At 43.7% G+C, this 15699-nt stretch overlaps 1 protein-coding gene across 1 annotated transcript in view; it reads right to left on the bottom strand.

Moving 5' to 3' along the window:
• The window catches only part of LOC142934076 (uncharacterized), an 85145-nt gene that overhangs the window by 54755 nt on the left and 14691 nt on the right, over window positions 1-15699 (bottom strand). The window contains exons 2-5 of the mRNA XM_076078466.1: window positions 12817-12903; window positions 11654-11731; window positions 11007-11246; window positions 2729-4024 (exon numbers count right to left, since the gene is read on the bottom strand). Coding sequence (XP_075934581.1) covers window positions 2729-4024; window positions 11007-11246; window positions 11654-11731; window positions 12817-12903 — 1701 coding nt within the window. The remainder of the gene's footprint in view (window positions 1-2728; window positions 4025-11006; window positions 11247-11653; window positions 11732-12816; window positions 12904-15699) is intronic.

The raw sequence follows: 15699 nt of genomic DNA, 5'->3' as shown, positions 1-15699 counted from the left end.
AAGCAAACTGGAAAAAGAGAAACATGTCTTACCTGTTGATCAAAGCCGCATGATTGGTGTCGTTATGAAACAGAAAACAAGGAAAGGGAGGGGGGAGAGACAATGGTCAGCCAGTTCTGAATCAGCTTCAATGCATTAAAAGACACCTTAGCATCCAACATCAACTCAAACCATACCTAAAAACTTCTAATAGAAAATATAAATCATTGATGTGCTTCAAAACTCCAGTTAGACTTTCTGAAAGTTACAGGACGTGTCAGAGACTACGGGACATTTTAGAGACTACAGGACGCGTTAGAGATGCCACTATGTCTGGATAAAGGACTACGGCATCCTAAATTGGAAGTCAGAGCTACAGTCACATTTGATTAATAGATCAAGTTAACACACATTTCACACACGGTGTTGAGTATTGGGTCAGGTTGTAGTAGTGAGACAAGTCTGAGGAGAAGCATAGATAGAATCACACTGTAAAAGTAAAGCTTCGTTCAGCAGACTGTGGGGATGTCACCACAGATAGAAATCATCAGGAGGAGGAAGCATCAGACTGAGGTCATCTCAGGGTTTACCCCAGCGTACGACAGGCCAGGCAGGCCAAAAGAGCAGATGTTACACTGCTGGTTACTACACGGTTGTCTCTCAGCCATATCTGTCAGTTATCTCACACACATAACTTGTTTCGACTTGTCAACAGTCTGCAGTTCACTACTGGGGGAAACCCTGATATTTGAAGGTGATTTTATTTTTCCTTTCGGATAACAGATTCTAACCAGGACTACGTTTTGAACAGGATCAAGCGCAAAAACCTAGAAACTGCTCTGGATCTTTGCATTGCAGGATCAAGATCAAAATGCGGTTAAAATTGAGATTCTTTAACCCTGAGCTTGAGGGTTTATTCTTAACCTTGACAATACAGTAACAGTGTGACAGAAATATGTGAAGTTCCCTAATTGGATGTCTTCCATAGCTTTCAGCAACATCTTGTGACCTTCATTGTGTAGTTGTTACTCTGTTTTTATGGAGGTGGTTCAGTTGTCATCATCTGACTCAAGCATGGAGCTATAGTCACTGACAGGTGGTTGTATATTGGAAGATATCTACCAAGGGGAGATTGAGCTAAGAGATATTTTTGTCAAACTGCAACTCTTGTCTAATAGGTTCAAATATTGTATAGTTTAAAGAATCACCCTCTTCAGATGTTATCAGCCGAATGAATCAACAGCCTCACAGTTTTGGGTTAGAAGGGGCCTGCTACTCCTTATTGTCTATTCACATGGTTGATCACCGATAGGAATCCAAAATGTCGACCCCGACCTCTTGTGGCCGCAAAAAATGATGAGGAGATCAGAGGAGAAAGTCAGTTGACACAGTATAAAGAGCATGAAGTCTGCGCGGGGCGCTGGTGAGGGCTACTTCCTTGTCCCGTGTGAAACCGAAAGACTTCATTAACCTTACTTGTCTACTTCACTAAAGCCAAGTTACATAAGTTTTAACAAGCGTACTTATTTTAACACAAATCTTTTTCTCAATCTAACCAAGAAGTTGTGTTGTCTAAACCTAGAGTTGTTTGGTTTCGTTTCACAACGTTCACTTTCACTTTAGGTGCAGTTTGGCCCATCTGAAGCATTAGAAGGTTAGGTAGTGATAACCACTGATAACTCCCATTCTATCGGCTGATAACATTCAAAATGGGTGTACAAATTCACATGATAGCTGACTGGAGTGTTTTGGATTCATCATCTTATTCTAATCTAGTTTTAAGTGAGTAGCATGTGTCAGATGTGCTGCTTATTCTAAATGTCCTAAAGTCTCTTACAAATAGCATTTGTGCTTCTACAGAAAACTTAATATTGAGTCTCTAAATGTCGTCACATACATTATAAACAGTTGCAATAGAAACACAAAATATAGACACAATAAACCCAAGAGGCATCAAGCAAATTGGACAGTTGCAGGTTGTGCCTCACCAACTTAGACCATGTTTTGTTTTATTGGTAAACCAATTCACTTGTCTTGGTCACGGTCGTGTCTACTTTTTAACTTCTCTACTACCACACTACCACAACCTATAACAACTATAACATTATTGACTCTAGGAAGCTAAAAGGCGTTAGCAAACTAGCTTCGCCATGCAAGGACCCAGGTCATGTGTGTGTTTCTATAGACAGAGAGGAGATAGTGTGACGTTGCACGGGCAGCTGACAGTCATATGAAACAGTAGACAGTGGAGCAAGCAAAGATAGTAGAGCTATCAGAAGCAGCAGGTCAAGTGATAACATTGTTATGATCATGGTAACAGGAACACAGAGGCAGGCAGAGGGAAGTCAAATCAGACAACTTATCAGGTAATGTTTGCTTGATGTACTGTGCTGGTACAAATGTACCAGCACAGTACATTTGTGTCACATACTCTTGCCAACAGCTGGGAAGAGTGATATATCTGGACACAAATGTTTCTCTGGTAAAAAATTTGAATGGTGATAAAGAGAAGATTTGTGTTTGGATCAGATTAAAAATTGAGCTGCTCTGCATTTATGTCTCGAGCCCTGGTTATTACAAATACCTAAAGGAAAGGATCAAGCACCAAGCAGGCCTGGCGCTCAATCCACAGACAAAGAGCCATGCATAGAGGAAGACAAAAAGTAGCTACTTCCTGCTAGCCTAGCCTACAATGATTTTATTCAAATTTGCCCCATGTTAATTATAATCTTCCCTGTAGTTCACCAACCTTCCAGTGGGGGAAGCTGTGGCGGCGAGGACTCCTGGTGCTCTGAGTGTGCAGGGAGAGAAGGAGGGGCTGCGGGGGTGATGGGTGGTGGGGAAGTGACTGTTGCTGAGCTAAAGGGTGTGGCTACACTTTTGGGGGGAGTGTCTGACGGTGCTGTGGGGGTGGCTTCCTTCTTACAGGGAGAAGCTGAGGGGATAAGGGGCGTGGCTGAAGTGGTAGCGGAGGCGGTAGCTGCAGTCAAACTGGGTGTGGCTGTGGAGGACAAGAGTGTGGCCATGGGGACAAACGGCTTGGCATCGACGTTGAGGGCTGATCCCACCACAGTTGTTGGAGGGCGTGTTCCTACAGAAGCTAATGGTAATGGCTTGGTGGACAAAGCGGAAGTAGGAGGGAGAGGGAGGTCTGGAGTGATCTTGAAAGGGTTGAAAACAGAAGTGGCTTGTAAAGCAGGGATTTCTGTTGGGGTGGACTTAGTCAGGGCAGTCATAGCAAGGGAAGGGGTGTTGGTGATAGGGGTGGTGGTCTGCGAGTCAGGAGAGGTCTGGAGGACTGAATCCAGGAAGGAGAAGGTCTGGGAGACGGTGCTCAGATTTTCCCCGGTCATCAATGCTAGACTACCACCAACATCCCCAGCTGGACTACTCTTGATGGCAACACTAGCCGTTGTGCTGTTATGTTCAGGTTTGCTTGCCGAAACGTTCCCTTGATTTGCTTTTGGACCATCTTTATCAGACAAGGGGAAATCGTCTACACACATCGGCTCATAAGAGCGTGGAGATGCATCTGTTACAAGGCTAGCATGGGAACGGTTGGTGAAACTGGTGGGTATTTGTGCAGGGGCAGAGGGCAAAACAGGGCTGGGCTTTGAATCTGGAGCTTTGGAGTCAAAAGGACCAGAGTTGGCAGCCGGCGCAGGAGAGCTGGGCTGCTGGGGCACTCCCCACTCCTCTGGAAGTCTTGCCCGACTCTTAGTCTTCCTGCCTTTCACCCTACCCCCTCCTCCACTCTCTCTGATCTCCAACTCCCAGTTCTCCTCCTCGTCCTCCTCCTCGTCCTCCTCCGCCTCCGGTCCGCCCTTATCCTGCATCCCATCCTTGTCTGATTGGCCGACATTATTCTTCTGGCTTGCCAAGAAGTCGTAGACGTGGTCACGGCCCTTCCTCTTCTTCTTCCGCCGCCTCTGTTGTCCCTTGCTAGCCTCGCCCCCCGGCCCCACTCTCTCGGGGCTGAGGGGGTCGGAGGCGGAGGAGGTGGGGCTGCTGTCGTCCATTGAGCCGCTGGGAGAGAGGACGGGAGCTGCCGAGGGGTGGGGGGGAGGGTTTTATAAGAGGAGGAACCAATCACATACTGTGTCAGAGAATCAGCTGCCGAAAAGCCATCAGATTGTCGTCATCGAAAATGGTTGTTACTACTTCATGTGTAAATTGTTTACTGTTTCATGGCAGTAAAGGAGTGTAAAGACTGGTCTCATCAATAGGTTAGAGTTACAACAACAGTAAGGGTACTTGGGACTAGGCCACTCCTAGTAAATGTGCCAGTATTTGTAAAGAGTCGGGCGTGCTTACTTAGAGGCTTCATGCAGTCCCTTAGATTGTTTGCACATATAAACATGAGGTAGTATTTCTTAAAGGGGGACTCCATCAAAGTCTGTTTACAGACGTTGGGGAGCACTGCTGCATATGTGACAAAGTTGTATAAAGCCGTTCGTGTCTCCAGAGGGAGCTGCGTGGAATCTTACCCGGGGACTGTGAATGAAAATGAACTTTGAGCTGTATCTCTGTATAATGAATGTGATTTCAAATAGTGAAATGTATCTTTATCGTACGTATTTATATCCGCAAGCAGATTGGACGGGTTGGGTCATAAAAAGTAACATTGTGATTAATAGAGTGTGGGTGAAATGTTAATTACTTGATGAGGAAAATATTTATTCCATTCTCTAATATGTGAACATAGCAGAGAGCAGAACAGAGCTGGTGCTCTGCAGCAGACAGCGACCCCATTAAGAGAGACGCTGGATGCATTTACAGCAGCTAAACTTCATCGATTATATGAGAGTTTGTTTTCGTTTCATCTGTCAACTTTATAACTATAGTTTTTAGTTTTGCTGCATAAATGTCCCACTATATTCGCTGCAGTGACTTGGCTGTGCACGTGGAAACTTTAATAATGACTGAAAGTAGCCTCTCTAATCATTACAGCAATTTGTTAAAGAACACTCATACTCTACATCATTTTAAAAGCAACATAGTCTACAGGGATTGTTAGAGGGGGAGTGACATGTCCATGAGGGTGTGGGTCTCTAACTTAGAGATATGATTTATGAATACCAGCAGATTCAGATGACATTAGAGCAGATCTCTATTATTCGTGGTCCCAGTCAAATTCAAATGTAAATAAATAAATAAACGTCCATCAAGCGCTGATAAATCAGTGGAATACTCTTTTAAAGTGGACATATCATGAAACCCCCTCCCATCTGAACATCTCCACCCACGGCTTGAGAACTACCTCTGCAAAGGTGCGCCATTCCTTTTTTTTTGGAAGCAAACCAGAGCAGTGCTTTTTCAGGAGGGGGTCTTAAAGAGACAGTCTGTATATTCAAAAAAAGAATGTGATTTCTTGAATATTAAAGAATGTAAACATGTTCTAGTAGAGACCTCAAATACAAACAATAAAACATGTATGAACTAGAAAATGAGCATGTGATGTCCCCTTTAAGGGAGCTACTTCGATCCCATAGACGACCATTGATTCAGTAAAACTAGGATTATCTCCCAATCAAGATCAAAGGCTTCTACGAGTTTGTCTGAATGTGGGTATCTGGGAAAATTTGTATTCAATCGTGAGTCATGAGTACAATAACTCGAAGGCAAGCTCTGTTCTCACTACAAACATAATGCATGCCTCTTACCAGAAATGACCACAGCATATAGCTCATCCCCACTAGTGGGACATCTGCTAGTGGTTTACAGCCATAGTAACCACAATCGGATCGCTTTTAGGCTCCTTTTGGCAAAAACTTTTGAAAGTTTCATAAAACACAATGTATGTGATGGCGCCTGCTTTTATAAATACATTCAACGTGTCATTTACTCACCTGTTACAGACTTTCTATATTTCAGTAAAGGCACTGGATTGGAATGTGGATAACTAAGACAGATATTTCAGGTGCTGTTTTAAAGCACCATAATGGTTCAGCACTGAGCACCGAGTGAGAAGAGTTTCTTTCATTTATCTGCTTGGTTGCGTCTCCTCTCTGCCAGCGTGGTTTGAATTAACTGTTAATTCACATTTCATATAAAACACTGTTTTCATTCCAATTTGCCAATTTTTTATGGTAACTTCAAAGGACCAAAAGCTCACTGTGACTGGAGGTCTAGTGCTTATCCACACTTTACATCCTTACAACAGGTTCAATACAGTTCCTTTTGGACATTACGGGAAATAACAGTGGAAAGATCCATTGGCTGGCCATATCATATTGGCTGGCCATATCATATTGTGTACATTTCCAATGCTGACAATTCTAAATGGAGTCTGGAATGGACTGTGTTTGTTAAGATAGCACTTTTCAGCCCAGAAATGAATATAATGTATGATTCTCTCAATGTGTAAAATATGTTTGACTCCCCTCTTTTTAAACATCACCATGACGCATGACCTCATGTCTTGTGTAGAGAGCAGGCACACACAGCAGAGCAAAACAGACACACCTCCAGCAATAAAGCTCTGAAGCAAATGAACACGCTAAATAAAGCAAGCACCTTAGCATGCATGATTCAAAATAAAATGCATGCATGTGTGAAGAACCCTGGCAATAAATGGATCATTGTCCCACATGCAGGATAACATATGGAATATGTAACTGAATCACAATGCTGTGACAAACTGTGCACATGCAAGCTTTAACAAACAAAGAGAAAACAATGATCCCTTCGTTTGTCTGCTCCCACTATCTCCTCTTGTTTGGGGAATGAAGTCATCACAGTTTTCCCTCTGAGGCAATATTTCTCAATTATTTCTGACAAGCATGTCATCAGCTCAGAGAGAATGAGAGAGAGAGATGAACAGACGGAGGGAATAAAACTCCCACCTATACAACCCTCTCAGTCTGCGTGTCATGCCCCCTTTCTGTCTAAATTCCTCTTCCTCAGTTTTCATCCTCCCATCTCCTCAATCTGCCTTACATCACCTGATATTGATGTGAATCCAGATGCGGGTGCACCCTTCCCTTGAAATTGGCCACCTTTGCCCTGTTTAAGTTGATTGAAGCTATTTTCCTCTTTTTGGCCTCCGATGCTTGCCCAGCTATAAACAGCTGGAGGAGGAGACAGGCCCGGGGCATTATCGTCTATATTTAATGTGATAAGGTATTTAATGGAGAGTACATCTTAATCTGGGCTCTGGCTAACTGCCAAGGGAACCGTTAATGTCGGATCACATCAATATCACCTGATATTGATGTGAATCCAGATGCGGGTGCACCCTTCCGTTGAAATTGGCCACCTTTGCCCTGTTTAAGTTGATTGAAGCTATTTTCCTCTTTTTGGCCTCCGATGCTTGCCCAGCTATAAACAGCTGGAGGAGGAGACAGGCCCGGGGCATTATCGTCTATATTTAATGTGATAAGGTATTTAATGGAGAGTACATCTTAATCTGGGCTCTGGCTAACTGCCAAGGGAACCGTTAATGTCGGATCGCTGGCTGCCTCAAACACGTTGCCGATGCAAAAGAACTGCGTGTGAGAGTTAGACTGCACAGACAGAGGAGCAGGTGTGTAGAGGACTTTAAGGGAGGGAAAAAAAAGGCTTATTGACAAAATTATTAAGATTCATAAAGCAGCTACTTTCTGCTGTTTCTCATATTTTCCCCCGAATTGTTCCTATAAACTTTCATTTTAGAAAAACATAGACCAAACATATTTTGGTTCTTGTGGAACCATTTGGCCCAACAGAGCACCGACTCATCCATGACGTTTTATGACTGGTTGCTTCATTAGATACCCAGTGATGTGAGACATTAGGAAGCTGAAATGCATGAGCCTGTCATGACTCTTTCTGCCTGGCAACAGGATTTGACTACTCATACTCAACTCCTCTTATTAAAGCTTTAAGAAAGAGAAATACATTCGAACATCTTTGAAATGTGAACTGCCCCCATCAGTGGTGTTGATATCAGAAGACTTTACCGAAGATATCTCATATGATGTTTACAAGCAACTAGGACAATAACAAATGACTTCAGTATCACTGGATGAGTTGCTTTTAGGGGAGTATAGGCCTCTTTTCATGGTTTTTGTTCTGATGTTGTGCATGCTGCATCTTGTCCTAGAACAGAGCCATTGTTAAGGGTATTAGTAACATCTGTACTCCCTCATTCTGGGTGATATATTAATTATTACATCCTCAACAGGTTCTGGACAAAACCATCACCTCCCAGTGCTTTGCACCATATCACATCGAGGGCTCTAACAGATAGCTGGAGCTAATGGCTAATTCTGCATTCTGAGCTAAGGGGGCGGAGCACTTCTTGAGATTATCAGAATTTCTCCCTCATTACTTTTGTGCAGTGGTGGAAGAAGCACTCAGATATGTTACTTAAAGGGGACATATCATGATCATTTTCAGGTTCATACTTGTATTTTAGGGTCCGACTAGAACATGTTTGTTTACATGCTTTTATGTTAAAAAGAAAACATTTTCTCATTCTGTCTGTCTGAATATACCTGTATTCACCCTTTGTCTGAAACGCTCTATTTAATCGCCTGTCTCTTTAAGACCCCCTCCCAAAAAAAGCTTAGTCTGCTCTGATTGGCTCGTGATAAAAACATGGTGCACCTTTGCAAAGGTAGTTCTCAAGCTGTGGGTGGAGATACTCAGATACTACAATGTCTGTTACAAGTAAAAGCTCTGCATTCAAACGGGTACTTATGTAAAAGTAAAAAAGTAATAGCAACAAAATACACGAAAAGTACCTCAATTATAGTTACTTGTTATGCAGATTGACCAAATATAGAATAATGTATTTTATATTATTAGATTATTGAATTGATGCATTAATGTGTTATTCACTTTAAGCTCATTTAATTACTTTATATATTGCTGGTAGCTTAACCTTTAATACATTATTAGTTGATTTATATTTTTGGATTAATGATCTAAATCTGTAAAGAAACTAAAGTTAACAAATAAATGCAGTGCAATAAAAAGTAAAATATTTGCCTCCAAAATGTAGTGGGGTAGAAGTATAAAATAGCATAAAATGGAAGTACTTGAGTAAAGTACAAGTACCTCTAAACTGTACTTAACGTCTATAGGATCAAAGATTGGGGTTAGTTATCCAAAGCTTGCTGTTGTCCAGATGATGTAACCGGATTGGCACATTTACAGAATGTCTGCAGGTATTTTGTGTGATGGAGCGGTTAGGTAAGCACAGCGTTTAAAATAGCAGCATGTGGTTACATCACTGCCTTCTCTTCCCTGAAATGGAATGGGTAGTCCGGAGATCTTGAATGCCTTATAATCTGCTGTATAATTATAGTTATAAGCACTCACCAACAATAATCATAACACATGCTGATACATTTCTAATGACTTATAAGGTCAAGTATCATAATACTGCATTATCATTACTGGTATTATCAAGCATTCATGGATCATTTATTAGATTTATAGTTACTTTTATACTCACAAAAAGCAACTGACCTATGATGAGACTATTTGTGTAGCTGGGCTCTGTAGGAAAGAGGTCAGAGGTCAGCTTGGATGGAAATGGTGACACAGGCTAGTCATGGGAATTTCAAAATAAAGGCGTATCTTAAAGCTGTTATGTATTGGTTTTCATCGAAGATATTGGATTGTTGATCATTGAATCTACATATCAATCTGGTGTATCGTTACACCCCGAGTTACAATGCATTATAATGTGATTATAAGTCATTGTAACTTATTGTTCACATTTAGATTTAAGGATATCTTTTTCACTTAAAGCAAACAATCTACATTTAGTCTAACTTATAATCACATTATAATGCATTTTTACAATGATTATGATGTATTATAGAAATAATACAATGTATTACAACTCTGGGAATTATAACACTGATTATATTATGATATTATTCAGAGCAGATTATAACAACTTCTAGTTATGATTATAATGCATTACAGACAGGAAGTGCTACCTAATATCTTTATGCTCAAACAATTCTAAATCTAAAGACAACAGTTACCCAATAGCATTGTGTAACAAACAATCTCTCCTCAAATCATGCCTGCTTTCTATTCCCTGTAATGAACTCGGATAGTAAGTGTTACGTAACAACCAGCCTGTACTGGGCTATCTTTAGCACACCAACACAACAGAAGGGAGAAGAGATCAAAAACAAAACCCTGAGTAAGAGCTTGCTAAATGTTTCATAAGTTCTGCACTATCAAAACTCAGATGCTGAGTCATTTTAAAAGTTCATTTTAAGGACCCTGCTGATAAAATCTATTTCACGCCGACATTACTGTTCAGCTGATGAAATAAATGTTTGCAGCATCGCTTATTACAGAATGTGATATCTGGCTTTTAGGAAAATTACACAGGAAGACTGCAAACGGCACGGTGGGCTGCTTTGCCTTTACCGTTAAATCCTCCTGTGGGTTTGTGTTTTTGTTGCTCGGCAACCACAAAATGCAGTTAACGTTCAGCTGTTATTGACTCGAGCTGCTAATGATTATTATAAACATTAACAATTCAGGATATAAGGCAGCTAGACATGCAATGTGGAGCAGTCAGACTGCAGTGACTACAGAAGACATGACACTATGGGTTGTCCTGTGTTCATCACTGTCTGCATGAGACCCATCTGTCTGTTGATCCAGTTTGTCAGTAGATGAAGAGAACAGCTGAGTGCACGGAGCGTAGAGCAGTGAGGCTGGATCTGTTTCCACCTACAGTGGGAGAGGTTGCCCTCTGCTGCTGAGAGCAGGTCCTGTGTGAGGATCTTCTCCTGTCACCACCTGCCCCTGCTGTCCTCCTACACAAACCCATGGCAACTTTCTAGAAAAATAAGCATCAAATTTGATATTTTGATAAATGAAATTGAGGATATGACCAGGATTTAGTTTTTTTTCAATCTGGCCAGGGCCCTAGCTGTAACCTTTATCGTCACCCCAAAACCACAGTACGTGTACCGCAAGTTCCTCCTCTCTCATTCTCCTGACTCCCCCCTCCCCCTGCTGCCACCAGCACACAGTAACAACATGCAACCCCCCCCTCCTTCTGATACCTGTAGAGTGATCCATGGAGTGGATTCCCGGGCCGCCAGACGAAAACAGATCGCTGGTTTTAAACGGACTGCTTCCACTGGTGTTGCTGGTGGTTTTGTTGTCCACGCCAAATAGACCCGAACTCTTCTGGGTGTCCATGGCCGAACCCATCCCGGTCTGGCCGAGAGTGGTGCTCATACTGGTCTGGAACGGTGGCAGGCCGGACCCCACGGTCCCTCCCATCCCAGACTGAGAAAAGCCTGATGGAGAGACGAACACAGAGAGACATCACCAACAGACTACTATGGACTATTGTTAGGAAGCTGTAATTATAGTGGTGAGGTACCAGATTGATTTTTAGAAATGAAAAAACTTGATGCAAAGCTGATTCAAAATACTGTTAAATGGTTAATCTGTATGCAGCCTGTGTGGAGCTTTATCACCCAGCAGTGCTGAACAACTACAAAGCAGCAGCTTGCGTCAAAGGTTTGTTTTCATAGATTGCCCTCCAGGATGATTTCCACACAAAATATCTCATTAATCACAATAATGTTTCACTTGTTTGTCACTAGATAATGTTTTTATAAGCACATGAACAGGGAGTGAGGACGGATAATGTGACATCAGAGGTAAAAAAAGACACAGGAGATGAAAAAGTAAAGAGGACCTAGAAATGAGTCAGGCATGCTGTTGTCCTTTGTCTTGTTCATGCTCCATTGATCTGTCCTCCCACCCATCATAGGACCTGAAAGAGAGAGAGAGAGAGACAGACAGAGAGACAGAAAAAGAGAGAGACAGACAGAGAAAGAGAGAGAGAGAGAGACAGACAGACAGAAAGAGAGAGAGAGACAGACAGAGAGAGACAGAAAGAGAGAGAGAGACAGACAGACAGACAGACAGAGAGACAGAGAGAGAGAGAGAGACAGAGAGAAAGAGAGAGAGAGAAATGGAATGAGTGACCAGGGGAAGTGAAATGGGAGAATCAGAGAGGACAGTGAGAGAAAGTCAAAATGGGGAGGAGAATGAAAGGAGCCAGCAGAACATAGAAACAAATGCTAATGTTAGACTTATTCAAATGTGTGCATGCAGTATGTTAAGTTAAATGGAATCACACAAAGCACCTGAATATAGAACATGTATTGGCCATTTTGACATGTCACAGTGGGAAAAACACGGGTGTAAATAATTCAATTCAATTTAATTCAATATATTTTTATATAGCCTAAAATATATAACTACAAATTTGCCTCAGAGGGCTTTACAATCTGTACACAAACGACATCCTCTGTCCCTGAACCCTCACATCGGAACAGGATAAACCCTTTAATGGGGAGAAACGAGGGAGAGACCTCAATGAAAGGAATGATGGCTGATGGTACACTGTCATGGCTGACTGGAACACGTGAACAGAACGGAGCCATAAGTATTGTTACTGGTGACATCTTGTACAAAAAACAAGGCCCACGAGCCAGAGATGCTCACCAGTCATCCTCTGCAAGTCCAAGTCAAGTCTTAGGTCTTTGAGCTACAGTGACCACATGAAGAATGTGACTATTCCCTTACGAGGTTGGGTCTACAGTTTTTGGAAGCCGAGACCAATTTGCTAGTCTCACAAGGGAGTTACTTCAGTATAAAGCGGTTTGCTAGGTCCTTGTGAACCTTTTTTTGCTTGTGAGTATACATTAAACACATGGAAGGCTGTGCCCAGAAAAGAGTCACAACTGGTGAGTGATTTGTCAGACTGACCTACAGGTCTTATGGGCCGCTAACTCAAACTTATGTGCAAACTTCTTCTATACGACAGGGGAAACACACTCCCGCCACCCTCACCAGACAGGTAGTCAGAGCCGAAGGCAGGCTGTCCAGGTGGGTCTTGGCGTCCACCTGATGACATCATTGACGACATCATCCCTGGACCTAAAGGAGATAAAAAAGCACAATAAGCATCATCGCCAATCAACAAACACGAAGGATTAGCTCATTATCCTGTCAAGCTTTCACTGCTCAAATGACTTATAAACACATTTCCAGGTATGACGTGTCTGACATAAGGTTGAATCCCAGACCGACAGAATAAATGACAAACACACTGAAAACCTGAATCTGTCACAGCAGTTTATCAAACAGGTCCCACTGCCCAAAACCCGCCTCTTCAGCCTGTGAGTGTGTGTTTCTGTGTGTGTGTGTGTGTGTGTGTGTGTGTGTGTGTGTATTTTGACAGTGAGGCAAGCAGACACAACACGTCGCTGAAGGGACTGTCACCATGGTTACGCAAGGAGAGGACGACAGCATCTGCGGCTCCCTGGGCTACGCTTGCTGTTGGTGGGAGTGGATGTGTCTTAAAGGGTCGATGCACATGTGCCCCCCTCCACCCCGCTGAGGCCCTCATAACACACTCACACCCTCTAAATACTGGACAGTGGACACCAACTGGCTGATACGGATCAAAAAGCTTGGTCACAAAGTCACAAAAGTATCGTTCACCAGCAGAACGTCGTTCACCAGCAGAACGTCGTTCACCAGCAGAACGTCTAGGAAACAAGTCATCGGCCTGTTTGTTGATTTGTTGAGGGAGGAAATGAACAGCAACGTGAGCCGTTAGGAGAGGAGCTGCAGAGCCGTGAACTACTTTCAGCATGATTGATATCAGATTACGGCTGCTTACAGAATGACTTCTTTTATAAAATGACAATAGTTAGTTTAGCTGCCCCCCAGTAGCATTAAACAACATTGGCTGTTAGCACCATCCATCCATCCATCCATTTTCCTCCGCTTATCCGGGGTCGGGTCGCGGTGGCAACAGGCCAAGCAGGCTGACCCAGACTTCCCTCTCACCGGCAACATGTTCCAGCTCATTCTGGGGGATCCCGAGGCGTTCCCAGGCCAGCTGGGAGATGTAATCCCTCCAGCGTGTTCTGGGTCTTCCCCGGGGTCTCTTCCCAGTTGGACGTGCCTGGAAAACCTCCAATGGAGGCATCCTAATTAGATGCCCGAACCACCTCAGCTGACTCCTTTCGACGCGAAGGAGTAGCGGCTCGACTCCAAGCTCCCTCCTGATGACCGAGCTCCTTACCCTATCTCTAAGGCTGAGCCCGGCCACCCTACGGAGGAAGCTCATTTCGGCCGCTTGTAGCCGCGACCTTGTCCTTTCGGTCACGACCCAGAGTTCGTGACCATAGGTGAGGGTAGGAATGTAGACCGAGTGGTAAATTGAGAGCTTTGCCTTCCGGCTCAGCTCCCTCTTCACCAAGACGGTCCGGTGCAGCGCCTGCTTTACTGCTACAGCCGCACCGATCCGTCTGTCGATCTCCCGCTCCATCTTACCCTCACTCGTGAACAAGACCCCGAGATACTTAAACTCCTTTGCTTGAGGTAGGCACTCCGTCCCCACCTGGAGGGAACAATCCACCGGTTTCCGGTAGAGAACCATGGCCTCAGATTTGGAGGTGCTAACTCTCATCCCCGCCGCTTCACACTCGGCTGCAAACCGCCCCAGTGAATGCTGGAGGTCACGATCCGAGGAGGCTAACAGGACCACATCATCTGCAAACAGCAGAGAGGCGATCCCGAGACCCCCGAACCTGACGTTCTCCACCCCCCGGCTGCGCCTAGATATCCTGTCCATGAAAGTCACGAACAGGACCGGAGAAAAAGGGCAGCCCTGGCGGAGGCCAACACCCACCGGGAACGTGTCTGACTTATTGCCGAGAATGCGGACACAGCTCTTACTGCAGTCGTACAGAGACCTGATCGCCCGTTGTAATGGGTCCGGCACCCCATACTCCCGCAGCACCCCCCACAAGAACCCCAGAGGGACCCGGTCGAAAGCCTTCTCCAAGTCCACAAAGCACATGTAGACTGGTTGGGCAACCTCCCAGAACCCCTCCAGTAGTCTTGCGAGGGTAAAGAGCTGGTCCACTGTTCCACGGCCGGGACGGAATCCGCATTGCTCCTCTTGAATCTGAGGTTCGACAAATGGTCGTGTTAGCACTAGTAAATAGTAAACCTCTCGTTTCCACCGGCTCTAAATGTTTATTGTACAGGTGCTGGTCATATAATTAGAATATCATCAAAAAGTTGATTTATTTCACTAATTACATTCAAAAAGTGAAACTTGTCTATTATATTCATTCATTACACACAGACTGATATATTTCAAATGTTTATTTCTTTTAATTTTGATGATTATAACTGACAACTAAGGAAAATCCCAAATTCAGTATCTCAGAAAATTTGAATATTACTTAAGACCAATACAAAGAAAGGATTTTTAGAAATCTTGGCCAACTGAAAAGTATGAACATGAAAAGTATGAGCATGTACAGCACTCAATACTTAGTTGGGGCTCCTTTTGCCTGAATTACTGCAGCAATGCGGCGTGGCATGGAGTCGATCAGTCTGTGGCACTGCTCAGGTGTTATGAGAGCCCAGGTTGCTCTGATAGTGGCCTTCAGCTCTTCTGCATTGTTGGGTCTGGCATTTCGCATCATCCTCTTCACAATACCCCATAGATTTTCTATGGGGTTAAGGTCAGGCGAGTTTGCTGGCCAATTAAGAACAGGGATACCATGGTCCTTAAACCAGGTACTGGTTGCTTTGGCACTGTGTGCAGGTGCCAAGTCCTGTTGGAAAATGAAATCTGCATCTCCATAAAGTTGGTCAGCAGCAGGAAGCATGAAGTGCTCTAAAACTTCCTGGTATGGCTGCGTTGAC

Source organism: Anarhichas minor, unplaced genomic scaffold (genome assembly GCF_050575085.1).
Source record: "Anarhichas minor isolate MPS153535 unplaced genomic scaffold, ASM5057508v1 ptg000006l, whole genome shotgun sequence".
Classification (NCBI taxonomy): domain Eukaryota; kingdom Metazoa; phylum Chordata; class Actinopteri; order Perciformes; family Anarhichadidae; genus Anarhichas; species Anarhichas minor.
The sequence above is the reverse complement of the archived record's forward strand: the minus strand, read 5'-3'. Positions and strand labels throughout refer to the sequence as shown.